Below are 21,165 nucleotides of genomic sequence, written 5' to 3'. Positions count from 1 at the left end.
TATTATTATTATTATTATTATTATTATTATTATTATTATTATTATTATTATATTCTGTAAAATTATATGTCATACATAATATGTGAGTGAATCCTTGGGTTTCAGAAAACAAGATCTATAGTGAGAAACATTAAAAATGTGTTTTGCTAAGGGCAAATTGATTGTCCTGATAAGCATATGTTGTAAGAAGAGCTTGTAAATTATTAATGTTAAGTATTAGAAACAGGAAAAACCAATTCACTCACACAAAGACATAATCAAAATGGTTTAATCTGAATTATTGTTATTTAACAATTTAAGTCAGCAGTGTTGGCCAGACCATACAAAGAATAGCATGCAGCTTGTGACTGTTGACTTTAGGAAGCACGTTTTTGAGATTGCCTCCTTCAAATGTGCTCTTTTTGTCTTTTTAGAAATTGCTGCTCTTCATCCTAGAATTTCTCACACACGGGTTACAGAGTTCGTAATAGGATTGTTGCCCAGGAATTATGTCAGTCCAACATGTCTGGCAACTGTCTGGATGTGAAAGGCTGTGCCAAAGCATGAGATCTTGTCTTCCAGTCTTACATTCAGTTTGTCTCTCATCAGCCTCTCTGTTTTCTTTCCATCTCTACCAAAACATACATTTGGTTCATTCTTCAAATGCCTTGTTCCTTAAAGATTGATCAGGACTTTCATGCAGAGGGTACTGATCTACAGTACCTACAGCAATAAATGGATTGTTGATTGTATTGGTATAGGGTTGCCAAAAGTCATTTCTAACTTATGGCAACCCTAAGGAGAACCTATCACAGGGTTTTCTCACCAGAATTATTTATTTCCCCCCAAAATTGGATTTGTTCAGAGGGGTTCTTCCATGGCCTTCCTCTGAGGTTAAGAAAGTGTGACATGCCCAAGGTCTCCCAATGGCTGAATGGGGATTCAAACCCTGGTCTCCCAGTGTCTCAGTCCAACATTCAAATCTCTGTACCACACTGGGTCTCCAATAAATGGATAGCTAAAAGATTTATCAGTGACTCAAGGGTGGAGAAGTCGTAGCCTGAAAAATTTAAAACTATGAGTAGAATAATTTGTCTTCACACCTGAATTGCTGCATCCTTTCTGCCTCCCCATTTGTAATAATATATGTGGCCTGCAAGGATCGGTGGCAGAGCATATGTTTAGCATACAGGAGCCATCTTTTTTTTAATTTATCATTCAAAATTTCAGCTTTTTGAGTGTTGAGTGGTTTGAATGTTGGACTAGGACAGTGACAGACAAGGATTCAAATCCCTGCTTGGCCATAGAATCCCACTGGATGACCTGGGCAAATTACATTCCCTCATCCACATAGGAAGGCAAAGGCAAGCCCCTTTGGAACAAACCTTGCCAAGAAAACCTTGTGTTGAGGATCTCCATAAGTCAAAAATGACTTGAAGCCACACAACAGCAACCAAATTGTTGTAGAGTGAGACCTTGATGACCACTGGGGTTTGGTTCCAGGACCACTCCATGGATAACAAAATCTGTGGATGCTCAAGTCTCATTAAAAACAATGGAAGTAATATAGTGGCCCTTACATAAAATGACAAAATTAAAGTGTGCTTTTTGGAATTTATATATTTTAAAAATATTTTTGAGCCATAAATAGTAGAATCTGTAGATACTGAGGGCTGACCACACCTGCATTTTTATTATATCTATAATCTTCTGCAGCCAGTGATAGGTCAACAACCTTCTGGATCCAGTGAGCAAATTAGAATGTTAATAAAAACAGCAGGTTCTGGAAAGCCCATTCAGAAACCACAATTCAACACCTACCCACCCTATACAATATATTTCTTTAAAAATAAAAAAGAGTGCACAATTACATGAACATATTCAGGCAGTCTCAGGTTATTGTTGTTAATTGCTGGCAAGTCACCTTCAATCTACAATGAACTCTAAGTCACTCTGTTATCAACAGTCCTGCAAACTCAAGCCCTTGGCCTCTTTTATTGAATCTATCAATAAAAGCTTGTAAAATGTGACAAGCTTGTAAAATGTGGGCTAGACAAGGCAACTATTACGTGGATTTGTAATTGGTTGACCGGACAAACCCAAAGGGTGCTCAACAATGGCTCCTTTTCATCCTGGAGAGAAGTGACCAGTGGGGTCCCACAGGGCTCTGTCCTGAGCCCAGTGCTATTCAACATCTTTATCAATGACTTGGAGGACAGAATCGGGGGAATACTTATCACATTTGTAGATGTCACCAAATTAGGAGGAATAGCTAATACTCCAGAAGACAGGACCAAAATTCAAAATGACCTGAATAGACTAGAAAGCTGGGCCACAGCTAACAAAATGAACTTCAACAGGGATAAATGTAAGGTACTGCACTTAGGGCGAAAAAATGAAATGCACAGATATAGGATGGGGGACACCTGGCTTAAGGAGACAACATGTGAAAGGGATCTAGGAGTCTAAGTAGACCACAAGTTGAACATGAGTCAACAGTGCGATGCGGCAGCTGATAAGGCCAATGTGATTTTAGGCTGCATCAATAGAAGTATAGTGTCTAGATCAAGGGAAGTAATAGTGCCACTATATTCTTGTCTGGTCAGGCCCCACCTGGAATATTGTGTCCAGTTCTGGGCACCACAATTCAAAAAGGAAATTGAGAAACTGGAGCGTGTCCAAAGGCGGGCGACTAAAATGGTGAAAGGTCTGGAAACCATGCCCTATGAGGAACACCTTAGGGAGCTGGGTATATTTAGCCTGGAGAAAAGAAGGTTAAGAGGTGATATGATAGCCCTGTTTAAATATTTGAAGGGATGTCATATTGAGGAGGGAGCAAGCTTGTTTTCTGCTGCTCCAGAGACTAGGACCCGGAGCAATGGATGCAAGCTACAGGAAAAGAGATTCCACCTCAACATTAGGAGGAACTTCCATACAGTAAGGGCTGTTCGACAGTGGAACACACTCCCTCGGAGTGTGGTGGAGTCTCCATCTTCGAAGGTCTTTAAGCAGAGGCTGGATGGCCATCTGTCAGGTATGCTTTGATTGAGATTTCCTGCATGGCAGAGGGTTGGACTGGATGGCCCTTGCGGTCTCTTCCAACTCTATGATTCTATGATTCTATCCATCTGTAATGTAGTCTTTTCCAACCTTGTCAAGCATAATGTTTTTGAATGAGCCGTGTACCAGAAAGAAATTCATTTTTACTTTTAAAAAATAATAATTGAGAGGGAATGGATGCCTTAGAAGATGTCAGGGGATGTAACTGTGAATGTGGATACTATATTGCTGGACATAAGTTTTATATCTGGCGCTGATGAATCTATGAGTGTTTCCTTAAAAAGTTATGCACTAACTACTTGAAGTGAACAACCTTCAGTTCAGGGTGCATGGCACTGTTATTTTGAAATTTCAGCCGAACTGAGCTGATGTATTCCTAAAATAATAATAACTCTCCTAAAGTTTGCATGCTCTTAGCGACAGTCTCCTCTGAGTACAGTGTATTCACATGGAGGCATAAAAAGTTCTTTCTGCTGCTACTTCACAGTTCTGGAACCATTCTCTTGTATACCTGTCAGTACCTTCAATGCATACTAAGGTCTAGGAATGGACACCATCAGTTAATCTTGCCTCAGTCTTCAAGAGGAATAAAAGTGTTTTCAGTAATAGACTGGAGAAACTGTTGCATTCTGGAAGTTTGAGGTTAGTGCTGTAGATGGCATGGTTTGACCGGAGTACTGTAAATCTCCGGTCAGTTCTTGCTATATATGATTGAAGATTTCAACAAGGAAATCTCACCTCATTGTCCGTTTTGGAACATATCAAGCAAGGCAACATGTGCTTGGGATATTCTTTTATTGAGTTAGCCTCTGCAAGGCATGTCTTTCCTTTGCCACCATCCCATAAATGTTTTTAATGAGTGATTACAATAGATTTTTGATTCCACAGTCCATTCCAGATTTGGGCAGAATAGTCCACTTGCAGGGTCTACCATACGTTTGGAATAAGACTAAGCAGTTCCCTTCTTCTCATCATCCTTCTGTATAACTTGCTGTTTGTACTGTGATAAGGTTTTTAAAAGCCATGGTGTCATAGTAACTATTCAGTGTAGTTGGGTGTATACAATATACATCTCCTTTTAAAATGTATATCTGGTCTTTTCATTTAAATAATTCATTTAAATAGTTGTCACTTGCCTTCCACAAGAAGATACATGATGATACTCTATTATGGGATAATATGGGGATGTCACTTTTTTTTCCAGGCTAGAAATAACTGAATGGCTGCTTAAATGCATCCCTTGCAGTCTAAATGTATGACTCTAGTTTAAGCAGATTATGCTGTATTTTGTGATTTAAAAAATACTGATAGCTTTATCATCTTTCTGTAAGCAGATGGAATACAATCCTATTAATCCCTGGATATATTTTTACTTTTTTATTTGTTTACTAGCTAAATCTAAATGATTAGACTTTCAAAAGAGAAACGCATGTGAGTTTATGACATCTAGATTTTTGTTATAACTCTTACAGAACATTTTGCCACTATTAAGGAGATTTTCTGTGGCTGTTTTCAAAGAAATCACTGTGTTTATTGGGAGGACTTCTGTTGCACCTTTGAGATAATTTTAGAATGAGCTTTTGTGGATTATAGTCCACTTCCTCAAATACAATGATGAATCTTGTAGCTGCATCCCCCCTCCTCCTAAATGAAAACTCAAGGACAAAGTGTTGTTCTCTCCCCCTGACATCTTAATATTAGGATCAGGGTTTTTTATATCCTTGTCAGTTGTACCACTTGAGCTGCTCTTGGTTGTTCCTGGTTTACTGGAGAAGTTAACAGTAATTTCTGTCTGGGAATATTCTTCAATACTTGTTCATCTGTTTATCACTTGACGCTGCATTATAGTGGATGCCTATGAATATATTCCACTGCAGTTTTGGTGGTGGAGGAGGAGAGGGCAGTCCTAACCTTGGATTTACTATCGTGCTTTCCTTGTGATTTCTCCATTTCAAAAGTGTGGCTCAATAAGTGAACCAAACAATATAAGGATTTTTCAGTGGTGGTAGTCCACTAGACCCTAAACTTTTGGATAGAAGAGAAGGATTAAATATAAATAAGTGCAGTAAAAGAACAGACAGATCCTCAAAAGAGTGTTGACAACATGGCCTTGACAAGAATTTTGCCTTTGACGAAAGAAAAAGTGCCTGTAAGAGAGTTGTTACCAACCAAAATAATATTGGGCACTTTTTGAAATTTCATTTCTTCTTTTGTTTCTTATACTGCTTAGACCTTTAGTATGTCTAATTTGGTGCTACTTACTTTGCCTGATAGGGGCCCAAATATCCTGAAAGCATCAAATCTTGTCCAGTCTTGGAATCTAAGCAGGGTCAGCTCTGATTAGCACTTGGATGGGTAACCACCACTACTTGATGCTGTAGGCTATATTTCAGAGGAAGGAACTGGCAGAACCGTCTTTGAGTATTCCTTGCCTAAGAAAACCCTATGAAATTAATGAGATTGTCATAGGTTGACAGGCGACCTGAAGGCACATATACAGATATACACTTTAACTAGTAGTAGGTCTCCAAGGCTTAAGTGGAGAAACAACTTCTCTCACTACTGCAGTTTGAGAGTGGAGATGCCAAGAATAAAACCTGGATTCTTTTGCTTGCATGCATTATTCTAACAGTGAATTTTCACTTTATAGTGGTCTAAATTTGACTGTTAAATGTTATTTCTAGAAATGTTTAAATAAAGAGTTCCATGTTTAGATCTCCCTGTATGTTTACCTGCTGTTTGTATGCTTCAGGTAATATATATGAAAACCATCCAGTGAAATGATGAGGATCAAATTATATCACAATATCAAAATACAACTCTGTTCCTCACAGCTATATCGTGAGGCTTGATGGTCTGTTAACACTTTGTCTCACCAATTTGTGCTGTTGCAAATTCATATAGATGTTTTCTTTCTCTGTTCATGCAGTCAGCACCAGTATATAGATAAAGTGTGAATTGACACTGAGACCAGTTCAAACCAGCAGCTTAGGAAAACAGTAGTGATGAATGCTGCTGATCTTCTTCCTCCTTCTCCCTGATGTTAGACCTAGAAATCAATGCTAAAATTGTAAAGGCTTGCCTCAATGATCAGTGCTTCATTTAAGAGTGAAATATATTTGAAACAAAAGCATGGTGAAAATAAATGAACATGATGACTGTATTGGTCCTTGCTGGTATGTGCCTTCAAGTTACTGTTGACTAATTGTGATCCTAAGACGATCCAGTGTTTTCTAGGCAAGATTTATTCAGAAGTGGTTTGCCTTTGCTGCCTTCTGAGGCTGAGAACTATGGTTGGTACTCCAGATCCATGGATTCGGCATTCATGTATTTGAAGATCTGTCATTGGAGACTAAAGTTAGGATTGTTAGGATTGTTCATGCCATCATATTTCCAATATTTATGTATGGTTGTGAAAACTGGACAGTGAAGAAAGCTGATAGGAAGAAAAATCGACCCATTTTACATGTGGTTCTAGAGGAGAATTTTGTGGATACTCTAGACTGCTAAACAGACATATAGAGTCATAGAGTCAGAAGTGACCACAAGGGCCATGTAGTCCAATCCCCTGCCATGCAGGAACTCACAATCAAAGCACTCCTGACAGATGGCCATCCAGCCTCTGTTTAAAGATCTCCAAGGAGGGAGATTCCACTACACTCCGAGGAAGTGTGTTTCACTGTTGAACAGTCCTTACTGTCAGGAAGTACCTCCTAATGTTGAGGTGTAATCTCTTTTCCTGTAGCATGCATCCATTCCATGTTGTAGTCTCTGGAGCAGCAGAAAACAAGCTTGCTCCATGCTCAATGTGACACCCCTTCAAATAATTAAATGGGGCTGTCATATCTATCATACTATTATATTACCTCTTAACAGTTTTTTCTCCAGACTAAACATACCCAGCTCCCCACGTCTTTCTTCATAAGGCATGGTTTCAAGACCCTTCACCATTTTGGTTGCCCGTATAAATGCGTCCTAGAGCAAATTAAGCTTGAACTCTCTCTAGAAGTCAAGATAACTAAACTGAGACTATTATACTTTTGACATATAATGAGAAGACATGACTCATTAGAAAAGACAATAAAGCTTTGTAAGGTAGAAGGCAGTAGGAAAAGAGGAAGACTGCATTCCAGATGGATAGACACAACCAAAGAGTCTGCAGCCCTGAGTCTGCAAGACCTGAACAAGGTTGTTGATGAAAAGGTGACTTGGAAGGTCTCTCATTCATAGGGTTGCCCTAAAGTCGATTTGAGGGCAGTTAACAACAACAGTAACTAATTGCTGTGTTTTATTCTGGTTTAGGAATCCTAACTAGAGCAGGATTAGGGCATATGAGTATTTTATCAGGTTAGAGCATATGAATATTTTACTTTTAAAATGAAAGGCTTTGTGCACTTTTTTGTGGGAAAAAATAATACATAAAATCAATCAATATTGAATCCTATTTCTGTTGTTCCCAGTGCTTTGTGTGGCATCTTTTCTTTCCATTGTTCATGCAGCAACATATTTGACTAGAGACATTGCAGTTTCCTGTTCAATGTGCAGCTTTGTTATTAAAAGTCTTATTTTCTTCATTATGAAATATTGTTACTACGTTTACTTTTGCCTGGAACATAGATTAACATGCAAGTTAGATTTCTGTTCAGTCCTTTTTATTTGTATTTTTTTGCGAAACAAATCACTTTGTCAATATTACATTAAAGTATTATTTAGGAAGCTGAATTTGTGGTTACCATGAACAGGGAAAATTAAGTAGTGCACAACATAGTAGAGTTTAAAAAAAGCTCTCTCTGTCTCCTTCTTCCCTCTGTGTGTGCATGAACATTATATGCACCCAAACATTGCAGGAATGATTGACCTGGGCATACTTCTCACTTTGCAAAGAACTGTGTGTCGAGATGAACCACAAGGAGTTGTGCTCTGAGCATGTGCTGCAGCTGTTTAATTGAGGCTCTAGTATGTTGTCCTAAATAGCATTATAATCATAAAACAAACAGACTAATAAAACCAGTTTTTAAATAATAGAAAGGAAATAGTTATGAAAACTCAGGAAATGGAATGTAGTTAGTAAGGCACTGGGTGGGTCTCAGGATGTACCTTGACATTATAGTTGCTAAATATTTCAAAAAGATTTTAAGAGTTCTACTTCTTTTAGTTGGCTGTTCTTTCCAGGCTTTGAACTTCCAAGCTATGCAGTGTGCAAAGTAAGTCCCAATATGTTCAATGGGATTTACTCCCAGTATGTATAAAACTGCAATCTGAAGGTGATTTCAATGAGATGAAATTTGTGAAGTTTTATGTTATGGTTTTGAAGATTTGACACATCCGAGTGCTCAGAGAGAAGCACATAGTCCAATAAGTATTCTAACATTTTATACTGTGAAGCACTCTTAAAGAAAAAGCAAGTGCCTGTTTTTAGTTTAAAGTAGTTATATAATAATCCATTAAATTTAATTGGCTGTTAGGAAGTATAAGCTGTGGAAGCACACAAACTAAAAATGAAAGTTTAAAAACAATTCTGAAGTGTTGAATTAGAGGTAATATCTCACCTTCTTTTCCATGTTGTATTGCATCTTTCATCTCCAGGAGAGATTTCCAGGGAGCCTCAGAGTTTGTGATCAAAAGCTTTCCCTTTTGTGTTTTTACACTCATTGCTCCATGTAGATGATTTTCCACCTTGTTTTTGAGAGTGTAGAGTGTTCTGTTGGTTCTCTGTCTGGTTTCTTCTACCCACATATTGCTACAATGTCTACTGAGCACAGCATGAGTAGTATTAATGACCAAACAGTAGCTTGCAAAGTCACTACACATCATCCTTTGAAGATTGGTAGTACCCAGTTTACCCTACTTGGATATCACACTAAATTTACATCTAAAGAAAACCATGAAAGGGAGAAAGGATTAGGCATGCAAGAGATGAGGAACTGCTTCCCCGTGACCTGTATCCGATCCTCCAAGCCATGGCATTTGATACAATATCAGAATTAAGCCACTGAATAAAAACTGATCACAGAGAGTACAATTTGTTCTCATATTTTAGCTTGTTTTTTGTTTATAAGCAGTATAGCAAACATCTTCTATGGTGAATTTTAATCTAGACGGGTAATACACGTTTGAGTCTAAGGAATCTGCATATTAAATTTGAAAATAGGATGAAAACTTCAGTTTATAGGCTAGTAATGGATGCCAGTTAACATTTTATTTTGCTTTGGTGGCTGTAAAAATGCCACTTCTTTATAAAAAAAATCTATAATTTAAATTTGTATGGTGTTATTTAATTGTTTTTACTTGTGTTGCTAGTCTAAAATGGCTTCTTTAAACTGAATTTAAAACAGTATTGACCTATGTCTTCCAGAAGGCCTACCTCGTTGATTTTAAACTATGAATTTTAAATTGGTATGCTTTTAATTTTATGTTGGATGATTTTAATATGCCCTATGTTTATGTGTTTTAACGTAATGTGTTTAAAGGGTTTTATGTGTATTAATCTATGTTGTATCCTGCCTTGGGGAGAGGCTGGTAAAAAAAAATGTCATTGTTGTTGTTATCTTGGTGAGAGGTTAGGAATGGAAGCTTATACTTGCAGAGCCTTGTTTTCTCAAACTACTTATTTTAATAAGACTGCGTTCCAGCACACTGAAACACTGTTCTGACATTAAACACCACCATTTTTAACCATGCTGAGATCATGAGTGGTGTTCAAATTAACATCTGCACATAGCCATATGTTCTTGAATAGGAAAATGGCAGTGATCTTTTCTAAGTTGGGATACCCCGTTAGAAAAAAGTAGTTTCAGTGGCTGGGAGATCCAGTCCGATTAATTTTCTGTTTGTTTGTTTGTTTGTTTTTTTGGCGGGGGGTTAGGTATTTGATGGCTTTCAAAAAAGCAACAGCAACAACAACAACAACATTCATAGTGCTGTAGTGGAAGAGATAGAAATCCTTATTTACATTAACTTATTAGACTAGCTTCAAATAGCCTTGATACTTGAAACTATAATCTTAAATGGTGGCACAGATACTCTCATTAAACTATTTGTACAAAATATTGTATACATTTTCATTACGAAGGCACTAGGTTATTGTTACTTTTGTTGTTGTTCTTGTGTGCCTTCAAGTCATTTCTGATTTATAATAATAATAATAATTTTTATTTATATCCCGCCTTTCCAATTGCATGATCAAGGCGGCTTACAAGACAAGAAACAATAAAATACAGATAAAACATCACAATATAAAAAGTTTAAAAACATCATTACTAGGGGTAGGAACGGGAATCTATACAAATCACAATTCACTAGGGGCAAGAAAAAGACAATATATTGCACTAATCCGGGGTCGAAAAACAACAACAAGGAGCAGAGAAAGAACACTATTACCTAGAATGAAAAAGCCAGCTGGAATAGATGCGTTTTTAATTGTTTCTTAAAAGAAACTAAAGATGCAGAGGAACGGAGCTCTATAGGGAGCTTATTCCACAATGAGGGGGCGGCGATAGTAAAAGCCCTCTGTGAGGTCCTCACCAAATGGGATTTAGGGACCTCTAACAAATTGGTCCCAGATGTTCTGAGTGTGCGGGGCGGATTGTATGGGGAGAGACGGTCCTCCAAGTACCCTGGGCCCAAGCCATTTAGGGCTTTATAGGTCAAAACCAACACCTTGTATTGAGCTCGGAAGCGAATGGGTAGCCAGTGGAGATCTTTTAAAATAGGTGTTATGATGACCCTATCTCAGAGATTTTTTTGGCAAGTTTCTTCAGAGTTTACTCTGGTAAACAATGTCCAGAAATATACTGTCGGGGTTTAAGAAAATCTTCCATTAATCTGTATTTCCTCTTTGTGAATTGGAATACGAAAAATTTGTAAAAGTACTGAGTGCATCGTGCACAAAATTAAATTCATACTCTGATAACATTATGCAAAAATGTCTCACTTCAGACTGGGATGGAGGGGATAAAGTGATTGGAATGGGATGTGAAGCTGCCCTGTGTCTTTCTCCATAGTTCTTTGGATGTTTTGTGTGAAAATGGTACATATAGAGATAGGAAGGTTGAAAAGCCTCAGAAGGATAAGTGGAGGGACTACGTGCTGGAAATATTAATTTGAGCTTTTAAAAAGATCAGTGTGGTAGTGTTCCAGCCTTGTGTACTCCTCCATATATTCTTTTCATCAAGCTTTTCTTGATTTGCCTATAGTTCTGCACTGCAATACTAGTCCTGCAGAGGGAGAATAAATACAAGTATTATTACCAGGTATTGCTATCTGAGGCCGAAATACCCTAAAGGCATCAGATCCTGTCAGATTTTGGAAACTAAGCAAGGTTAGCCCTAATTAGTGTTTGGATGGAAGACTGCCAATGAATGCCAGGTGCTGTTGGCTATATTTCAGAAGACCAAACCACCTCTGAGTATTCTTGTCTAAGAAAACCCTAGGAAATTCATGGGGTTGCCATAGGCTGACAGGTGGCTTGAAGGCACATACACATATGTTGCTGCCTGGCTAGTTTCTTTCTCTCCTCACAAATGTGAAACAAGTTGGAATGGAGTCTGGTCAAATTTGGAGCCCCTCTCCAAAGCAGCAGCCATTGGAGACCCCTCTGATAAAATGCGAAGATAGATCTATTAGTTCCTCCCCTACCCTAGAGGATTTTTATAAACACAAAACCTTAAATACCAAAAGCTTTGTAAAACCCTCACACTTTCTGAAATCTACACAAAACAGCTTCAGTTCTGGTAGCTTTGTGGGAAATACCCTTTACTTCAGGGAGCACTGAAATATGACCAACGTAGACTAATTTGAGTGGTCTTTAAGGGTGATGAACAGCTTCAGTACTTCAAATACAACATATTGTCTCTTGCACTTGGCTCTGTATACATCAGGGTATGGGATGGAAAATTTTGCAGGATGCTTTACTTTTCTGTGGAAAATCTATAGATACAGATATATCTACATCTGTCCTTAGTTGTCTGTGTTGTTCTACTACAGTCAGTCCTTCAGTGAAATAGAAAGTTCCTACTAGTTCTACAGAATCAGATTTTTCTCTGATTTTTCTTGAAACTGATAAGAGATTGAGTGATTGCATCTGAAGGAACTATAGTTATATTGTTCATATAAGATATATCATGTATACCTCTCTTTAGGTATGTGTCCCCAAAATAGTGTTCTTTCTGGTGTGGTCATTTTTTGTTAAATATAAGGGAAGTATATGCTGTTCTCTTTGCATTATTACAAATATTCTAATAAAATAATTTTCTACATAAAATGTTGAATGTGTTTGAATATAACATTTAAACCAAATGTGCTAAAGCTGAGAATGTTATTCAGAGCTTTTTCCAGAAACCCACATCACTATTACACATTAAAGTAGAATTTTATCTATATCTATCGATCGATCGATCGATCGATAGATATATATGTTTTCTATCAGAATACTTTTGTTCACTCTTAAATTGTATTCTTATATCTAAAAATTATATCATGCATACATACAAACTGAATCAGAAATCCAAAATGCTCATGGGTGGCTGAGATAAGTGATGCTTTTGCTTTCATCTTGGAGGTTTTTTTTGGGATATATTGATGGGAAAGAATATTATTATTATTGGTATGATGAAACAGATACTGGAACAATGTGGGATGTCTGAATAATATCTCAAGATCTGTTATAATTCATTGTATATTTTCTGTTCAAAGGTTGTGCCTGATGGTTACATTATAGAACTTCTTGTTTACTGAATGTAGTTACTGTGTATTTCATATAATTTATGGTGATGTGTAGATTGTGCTATAGTAGAATTATATAAAATAAAGTGTTGCTGTCCCCGTTAACAATACAAGGACATTGCTTGTCCTTGGAGGTATGGCCTGTGGAGCCTGATTTGATAGTCCATATATATCTTTCCTCTCATATTATCTGAAGACTTGGACTATGGTTGTATCCACATTGCAGAATTAAAGCAGCTTGATACCACTTTAACTGCTTTGACTCTCTCCTACAGGATCCTGGGATTTGTAGTGTGGTGAGGTTGTCAGCCTGACCTGTCAGAGTTCTGGTGCCTCACTGAACAACAAATCCCAGCATTCTGTAGCATGGAGTCAAACTACTTTAATTCTGCAGTGTGGATGCACCCTTTGTGAACCTAACACTGTCAATCCCCTATCCCACCCTCCACATTTAAAAAAAACAAAACCTGTTTCCTGATGAAGGAACTTTGATATATTTTTGCTTGGTTTAATGAATGCATTATCACAATATGGACTTATTTTCAGTTGGGGAAGTACATGTGCTTCTGGACTATATTAGTGCAGATTGAGGCTCCGTATAGAAGATAAAATAATAGCAAAAAGGGTTCTCTCAGTGATTTGTTAATTATTATAAATGTAGTAACACCTGCCTTTCATTCCCATGGAGAGCATTCGGCTCTATGCATCTGCAACTGGAATCTGAAGTTGTGTAGCCTCAACATGGGTTCAGCCCCTCCAACTAGGCCAGTGTCAGTCATAAATATTCCTTGGTTTTCTCTGTTTTATCCTATTTAAAAATAGAAGAGAAGGCACTGCATGATCCATGCATATGAAACCAGATTGTGGAATTATTTTATCTGTGACATTATCAAGCTCTCTCATTTTGATCTCTTAATGGTGTTACAACAAATCCTCTATCTGTAATGGAATTAGTCATTAATCTCACTACTGAGCTCGAATGTTTTTTTTTCTGTTGCCAGCCAGCCTCTAATATATATCTCTATTTCTCTATAGACGATAACAATCAATATCTTTGTTTGATGTTCTTGGATAGAGGGCAAGATATAAATATTAAAATAAATAAATAAATATATTGAAAAGGACAGTGCTGTAGCTTTCAGTAGCACTGACTGTATCCTTCTTGAGTTTGGTATGCAGTGGTTTTCAGTGGTTCCATTTTTGCTTGGATTGTTGGTTTCATTATTGGATCCTACTTTGTATGTGGATGTTTGGTTTTAAAAGAATAATGTCTTCAGTTTCCAGTGGAGCATAGGTAAAAAGGAAAATGCCCTACGCCAGTGATCCACAGACCCTCAGGGGGGCTATGACCTTCACACAACAGATCTACAAAGGCTTGAAGAAATGTTATGAACCCTCAGGTGGAAGGCTGGAAAGCCCTGGAATGGAAGGAGAAGGAAGAATATGATGAGAAGGAATGTGGGGGAGAGGAGAGGTGGCAGCACCTCCAGCTTCATATGTCTTTGTGCAACCAAATAGGGGACTGGTTGGGACGATGGGCATTTACAGTTTCTATTACCCTTTCTGCCCTGTGGGTAACTGCCCTGTGGGTAACTGCCCTGTGGGTGGTACCTTCCCTGGGGCCTCTAACTCTCCATTTTCACCTCCCTAAATACTTGTCAGGCTTAACCTCACACTGAAAAGTGGAAGGTGAAAGAGAGAAGTAAGATGGAGAGGAGAAGAGAGAAAGCTGCAACCCTCCCACCAGCTCAAGCAGTAACAACACAGCCCTACCTACCTCTGTCTCCCTCTTGCCTCTGCCTTCCTGGCCCTCCTTGCCTTGGCCAGTTTTATTATTATATTATATTATTATGGATTAAGTTAAATGATAATAAAATATTGATCTAGAAGGCTTTAGTAAAATATATGGCTGGCATGGATATCTATGGTACAGAAGAACTGAAGTAAATAAAGAATTCAAGGATCATATAGTCAGAAGATCCCTACTAACAATTTGGAACAAAATTAAATTCAAATTTTACAACCAACTACCAGCCTGGCTTCACTTACCCTCAAGAAGCATGGAACATTGGATTAACAAGAAAATTGAAAAAGCCAATACTAAAATACAAAAATATAATCAAATGGGATGGAATGAAACCAACTTTAAAGACAAACAAGGAATTAGATAATGATGGTTTTATATGTCCCTGGTTTCCTTATTGACAGATCTGTGAAAGATTTAAAATAGACAAAAAATTAGAAAGCTTCAACAAAAAAGAGAATGAACTAGATAAAATCTTAATAAAATCAGAGAAGTCTACAATTTCAAAATTATATAAGCTCTTCCTGAAAACATGAAACTATAAAAGAAAGTACTATCAAATGGGCCAAAAATATAGGCCATACAATCAGTTTGGAAAAATGGGAAAAGGCATGGGGCCAAGATCTTAGATTTGCACTCTCTATGGATATAAAAGAAAATTATTATAAGATGCTACACCGGTGGTATTATTAAATCAACTGGCTAAAATTTTAAAAAGTTGGAAAAAGCAAATGTTGGAAGTGTAACAGACAGGAGGGAACACTTTTCATATTTTGTGGACATGCCCTTTAGCAAATACATTTTGGAAGAATATACACAGTACAATGCAAACAATATTACAAATTCAAATCAAGTTCAAGCTGGAAAGTTTTCTGCTAAATATTAGAGAAGAAAGAAAATATGTAAAATGTATGATTAAGCAGCAAGATGAATGTATGCAAAGAAATGGAAACAAAAAGAAATACCAACTCTAGATGAATGGCTAAGGAAAAGTCTTGATATGATAGACCTAGATAGATTGACTATGCTAATAAACGGAAATTGGAAAGAAGGATGGAATAAGGACCGGGAACGTCTTAATAAATTTTGTAAAAACTGATGGTCTTAAATAATACAATATAAAGAATTATATATATGATATAAATTATTAAGGGCTAGACACCATCAAAGGTTGCTGCTATAAAGACATTGATCAGATATATTGTAAAGAAGAAAAAGAATAGGAATTGCAGAATCTCATCTTTTTCTATAAGAGGTTGAATTAAATTAAAATTATCTCTGTTCAAAAACTTCACATGTATTTAATCGCACCGATAAAAGGACAGAACCTCAAATCAAAATATTATTTAACATGTAACTAAAAGGTAGAAAGACATGAATTAAGATGTACAGACAACATTTATTTAAAACTAGTATGAGTGACACATGGATAAATGAAATAAAAGAAACTTTATAAAGAAAGAATGTTGAACCAACTAGGCTCAAGCAAGAACCAAACGAATTGAATCAATATGACAAAATGAAGGTGAGGGAATGGTATATAATTTAAAAATCATACAGGATATAGTAGAAATACATTGTTAAGGGAATTTCAAAGACAGAAATGAAGATGTAAATATAAGCAATATATAACAATGCAAATTTATATGTATAAATGAGAGCAATAATAATAATAATAATCATCATCATCATCATCATCATCATCAATTCACTAAAACATTTGACTAACTTTTTCAAGACAATGTTGTTCTCCAAAGCTAACAGGAAAGCATAGTGTCATCTAAAAGTTCCTATGAAATAGCTTCAGTTCTAAATAAACACTTTTATGTACAAAAATGAATGGGAAAACAGGTGCTGTTTTACATAATTCATAGTTTTGATGAATATTATTATTTTCCTTTTCACAGAATGTTGGCTTTGAAAGCTCAGGGAAGAAGTAGCAGGGAGAAAAACGTAACCCAGTGGTAAGTACTGGCCATTTAACTCATCAAATTATTTAAAATTTAAGTTTCAATCACTGGGCTTTATTTCTTTTTTGCTGGAATAATTGGAATAGTTTTAGATGTTAATTAAAGTGTTAGGATTTCTTTTAATGTACATATAGCTATAAAAAACAACCAAGAAATAAAAAACCCTATTTGTTCCTTTTGGTATCCCATTGTGCATGTCAAATGTTAACAGTACTTTGTTTTCAAAAATCAGTTAGCCTCCCTCAACCTCATGGTTTCCATTACCCTAAGCATTACCTCAAGATTATCAATCAACAAACACAGCAGAAAGAAAAAATAAAAGGAAGAGAGGTGAGCTGAGCTATCAACACAAGTAGGGGAGCCTACGTTTTTGCAATAATTTTAGGAGTATTATTAATTATAATTCTAGCCTTTCATTGGTATTAATTATCACACATCCCTTGATGACCTTGGGTCTCTTCCCCAAGTTTCTACGTGTGGATAGCTCTCTGCTTTCCAGTGCTGTAATGTTTGGCTACTACAGGTCCACAGTTGTAAAATATACTGTAATGATTTTCAATGTTAATAAATAAAATAAAATAAAACTTTTATTTTTATCCCGCTTTTCTGTGACGAGACAATCAAAGCGGCTCACAGCATATTAAAATATCCACATTTACAAAATTATGTCCCAAATTCCCCCCCCCCTTAAAACAGGATTAAACATGTTACAATTAAAATATCTGTTAAAAACACAATTTAAAAAAACACAAATTGATGGTTTGTATTCAAAAACTGAGAAGAGTTGTAAATCTTCAAGCTGTGTCATTAACAAAATTAATTTTGCTGTTACCCTACTCTAAAACAAAACTGTGATCTAGGTGAGCCATAATACATGGATACATTGCCCATCTAATTTAAATTTTGTGTTATTCATAGTTAAGAATGGTTTGGATGTGTGTATTTTGGCTTCTTACACTCACCTATGCATGAGTGTACTGTCCTTAACTGCACCTTTTCTTCTCCCTTTTAAGTGCACAAAAATGCAATACTTCCTCGGTTAAGTAACCATAGATTATGTTATACCCACTTAATGAACACCTAGGACTAGTAGTAACCCAGAAAACTTGAATCTTAAACCAGAGCTTGAAGTTGGTCTAAAACCTTTTCTTGATTTGATCCTAATAACCATAATATCACAGTTTATACAGAATGGGAAGCTATGGATAATCAACCCAACAAATATGAACTGTAGCATTGTCTAAAGCAATGGTTCTCAACTTTCCTAATGCCACAACCCTTTAATACAGATCCTCATGTTGTGGTGATCCCAAACTAACGGTCTCAGTTCCTAAGATCATTGGAAATTTCTGTTTTCTGATGATCTTAGGCGACCCCTGTGAAAGAGTCATTCGACTCCGAAAGGGATCACAACTCACAGGTCTAAAGAGAGGGAGAATGGAGTGTCCAAGTACAAGTCCCATCTTTTTTCTCTTTAATAAACCAAGATATGTACATGGAAACTAGGTTAAGTAGCTATGCTCTTAACATTCAAATTATTTTCACCCTGAGTAAAAGCATAGTTGGCTGGTTGGTTTCTGTTTGTCTCAGTTGAAAGAGTACAGCAGTTACATGAAAGGTCTTTTCTGCTGAGGGATAGTTTCATTCAGGAAAAAGTATGAGTAAACTCAGAATACACTTTGAGATTTGGTGAACTTTCACATACTTCCACTCTTTTCTTTAAATACATTTCTTGTGCTTGCTAATGGACATGGCACAAATATTTTGTGCAACTTCCTGAGCCTGTTACTGTTTTTTAACAAGCTGTTTTTCTCTCATTCCATAACAGTGCCTGAAAATGACAACAAAGAGGAACTTGTTTGTGAGGTTGGTGCCATGCCGCTGTTTACGTGGTGAAGAGGAAACTGTTACTGCACTTGATTATTCTCACTGCAGCCTGGAACAGGTGCCTAAGGAAATTTTTACTTTTGAAAAGACTCTGGAGGAACTCTATCTAGATGCTAATCAAATTGAAGAGCTTCCAAAGGTATGCTGGGTTTTAATTTGTGTGTGTGTGTGTGAGAGAGAGATTGTCTGTGTAAGAGAGAGAGGGGGAACACTTCCACGCATCTCTGTGTATAAAGGCAAGGTTGAGTCTCCCTCATCCAGAATTCCAAGACATTCAAAAAAACAAAAGGGAGGTTAAGATAGTGACACCTTTGCTTTCTGATGGTTCAGTGTACACTTTGTTTCATGTAAAAAAGTATTAAAAATATTGTAAAAAATTACCTTCAGGTTATGTTTACAGGGTAAGGTGTATATGGAATGAATTTTGTTTTGAACTTGGGACACATTGCCAAGATAGCTCATTATGTATGTATATACAAATATAGGTATTCCAAAATTCAAAAAATTCCAAGTTCCAAAACACCTCTGGTCCCATTTCAGATAAGGGAGCCTAAACGTGTTTTGGGATAATTTGAGTAAGCTACTTTATATGGTTGTTTAAAGGTCTAGTATAACATAATGGACACATTTGGATAAGAGAAGTGTACTGTACATGAGTACCATGCACTTCTATTATAAAGTGCCCCAAATAATCCATAGAGTGAACCTATGGTTTGTTTTTCAGATTTGTTTGGAAGAAACAAAGCAGAGAATGGGAGCTGCTAGCTCACATGATAATCTTTCTGTGCCGAGAAAATTATATATTTTTTCTTTGTGATCTCTGTACCTTACACAAATGGGCATCTTGCCACCACCAGCATGTTCAGAGCAAAGTAGCCTTGAGTGGAGCCCTGCTCTATTCTCTCTTCCATGCAGTCCTGCCAGTGCTACTCCTCTCTTCAGTTTCTGTCTTTGTAAGAACAACCCCATTTGTAATGTTTTCATGCCTCTTTCACCAAGTACCTCCTCCCCCCCCCCCACTGTCATCTTCTTTCTGTCTTCAGTTTTTTATTCACCATACTTTTCTTTATCCTTTTTCTTCACATATCCTTTCTAAAAAATGCTTTAGCCTCATCTCAGGGATACAACTTTTTCCCCACCCCTTTCTTTTATGATCTCTAAGGTCTCTTTTAATTCTGTTCTTGTGCCAGGCATATGACAGGCATGATAATTGTTTATATTACTTTGGTGAAGGACACATTTGGGTAAAGGACACATTCACCTCACAAGCTCAGGGTATGATACATTTTCAGTAGCGGAGGATAAGCTTGGGGTCTGGTGTGGATCAGACCTGTGCGCCAGTCTTCAATTCTTGCAGTATCGCCCTTCCTTTAGCCTGTCATCTTAGGATTTGTCTCCATCATGTAGAGACCAATCTCCTTCATGGAGAGAATGCTCCTGTTCATATAGAGACCAGACTTATGCTATTTGCCATGAGAGTATCAAGAGGATGACCATCTTTGGATCATACTATGATTACTGGTGCCATAACCCTTACTGACATGAACTTCCAAGGTCTTACCGATCTTTTCTTCTTAGGCTTAGGATCATTACTGAGACTACTGTTGTCATATAGCTTTGCCATTACAGTGGTGCCTCGGGTTACGAAATTAATTCGTTCCGTGGCACCGTTCGTAACCCGAAAAGCCTTCGTAAGCCGAATTGCCATAGGCGCTAATGGGGAAAAGCCGCGATTCCGTGCGAAAAAGCCGAAAAAAGCACCAAAAGGTTTTTCGTAACCCGAAAAAACATTCGTAACCCGGAACAATGTTTTCCTATGGGATTTTTTCGTATCCCGAAAATTTCGTAACCTGGGTATTTCGTATCCCGAGGTACCACTGTATTTGTATTGGAATCAAGCTTTCATCAAGCTTGATGGATCAAGCTTGGAATCAAGCTTTCATCAAGCATTTAACCACTGGTGGCGCAGTGGTTAAATGCCTGTACTGCAGCCATTCACTCGAAACCACAAGGTTGCGAGTTCAAGACCAGCAAAAGGGCCCAAGCTCGACTCAGGCTTGCATCCTTCCGAGGTCGCTAAAATGAGTACCCAGACTGTTGGGGGCAAATTAGCTTACTTGCTAATTAGCTTACTTGCTGTTCACCGCTATGATCTTTGGAATAGCGGTATATAAATAAAACAAATTATTAATTAAATTATTATCTCAGCAGTTGAAATCTGTGAGGAGTACAGTCCTCTGACTTCATGTTCTCATCAGTCAACTGCAACAGTGTTAAGGCCTCCTCCACATTCAACACTCCGTTGGCCTACACCAACAATCCTGTCTCATCTATTTGAACTGCACTGATTCCATATATTAAGCCTCTGTTCGCATTCTCAGTTACACAGCCTTCAGTCTTGATGACTCAAGCTGCCTTGGTTTCTTCAGCTTTGGCATCAGTGCCTTCTCCTGCACAGAAACATTGCATTGCTTATTCTGATGATGACTCTGACTCATGGACCTCCTTGACCTCTGAAATCCTCTCCAAATCTAGTGTTTAAGGGCACTGATTCAATCTCACCAGTGGAAAGTCTTCACCCTTACACTGACTTAGTCGTGGGTATGACCAAATCTTTGGGGCTAGAAATTACTTTGGCACTATTTTCAGTTTCAGAAGCCATTTTTCAGAGGGTGGATACTCTACAATTGTACTGGTACTTCCACCTTCCACTGTTCCCAGAGGTTCTGTCCCACTCCATAG

The 21,165-nt window shown here is 37.3% G+C and overlaps 1 protein-coding gene across 1 annotated transcript in view; it reads left to right on the top strand.

Moving 5' to 3' along the window:
- The window catches only part of ERBIN (erbb2 interacting protein), a 118,758-nt gene that overhangs the window by 25,134 nt on the left and 72,459 nt on the right, over nt 1-21,165 (top strand). The window contains 2 exon segments of the mRNA XM_042449456.1: nt 16,474-16,530; nt 18,365-18,562. Of these exon segments, the coding sequence (XP_042305390.1) occupies nt 18,374-18,562 (189 nt within the window). The 5' untranslated portion in view covers nt 16,474-16,530; nt 18,365-18,373.

Source organism: Sceloporus undulatus, chromosome 2 (assembly GCF_019175285.1).
Source record: "Sceloporus undulatus isolate JIND9_A2432 ecotype Alabama chromosome 2, SceUnd_v1.1, whole genome shotgun sequence".
NCBI lineage: Eukaryota > Metazoa > Chordata > Lepidosauria > Squamata > Phrynosomatidae > Sceloporus > Sceloporus undulatus.
Note: the sequence above shows the minus strand (reverse complement) of the source record. Positions and strands in the feature narration are given on the sequence as shown.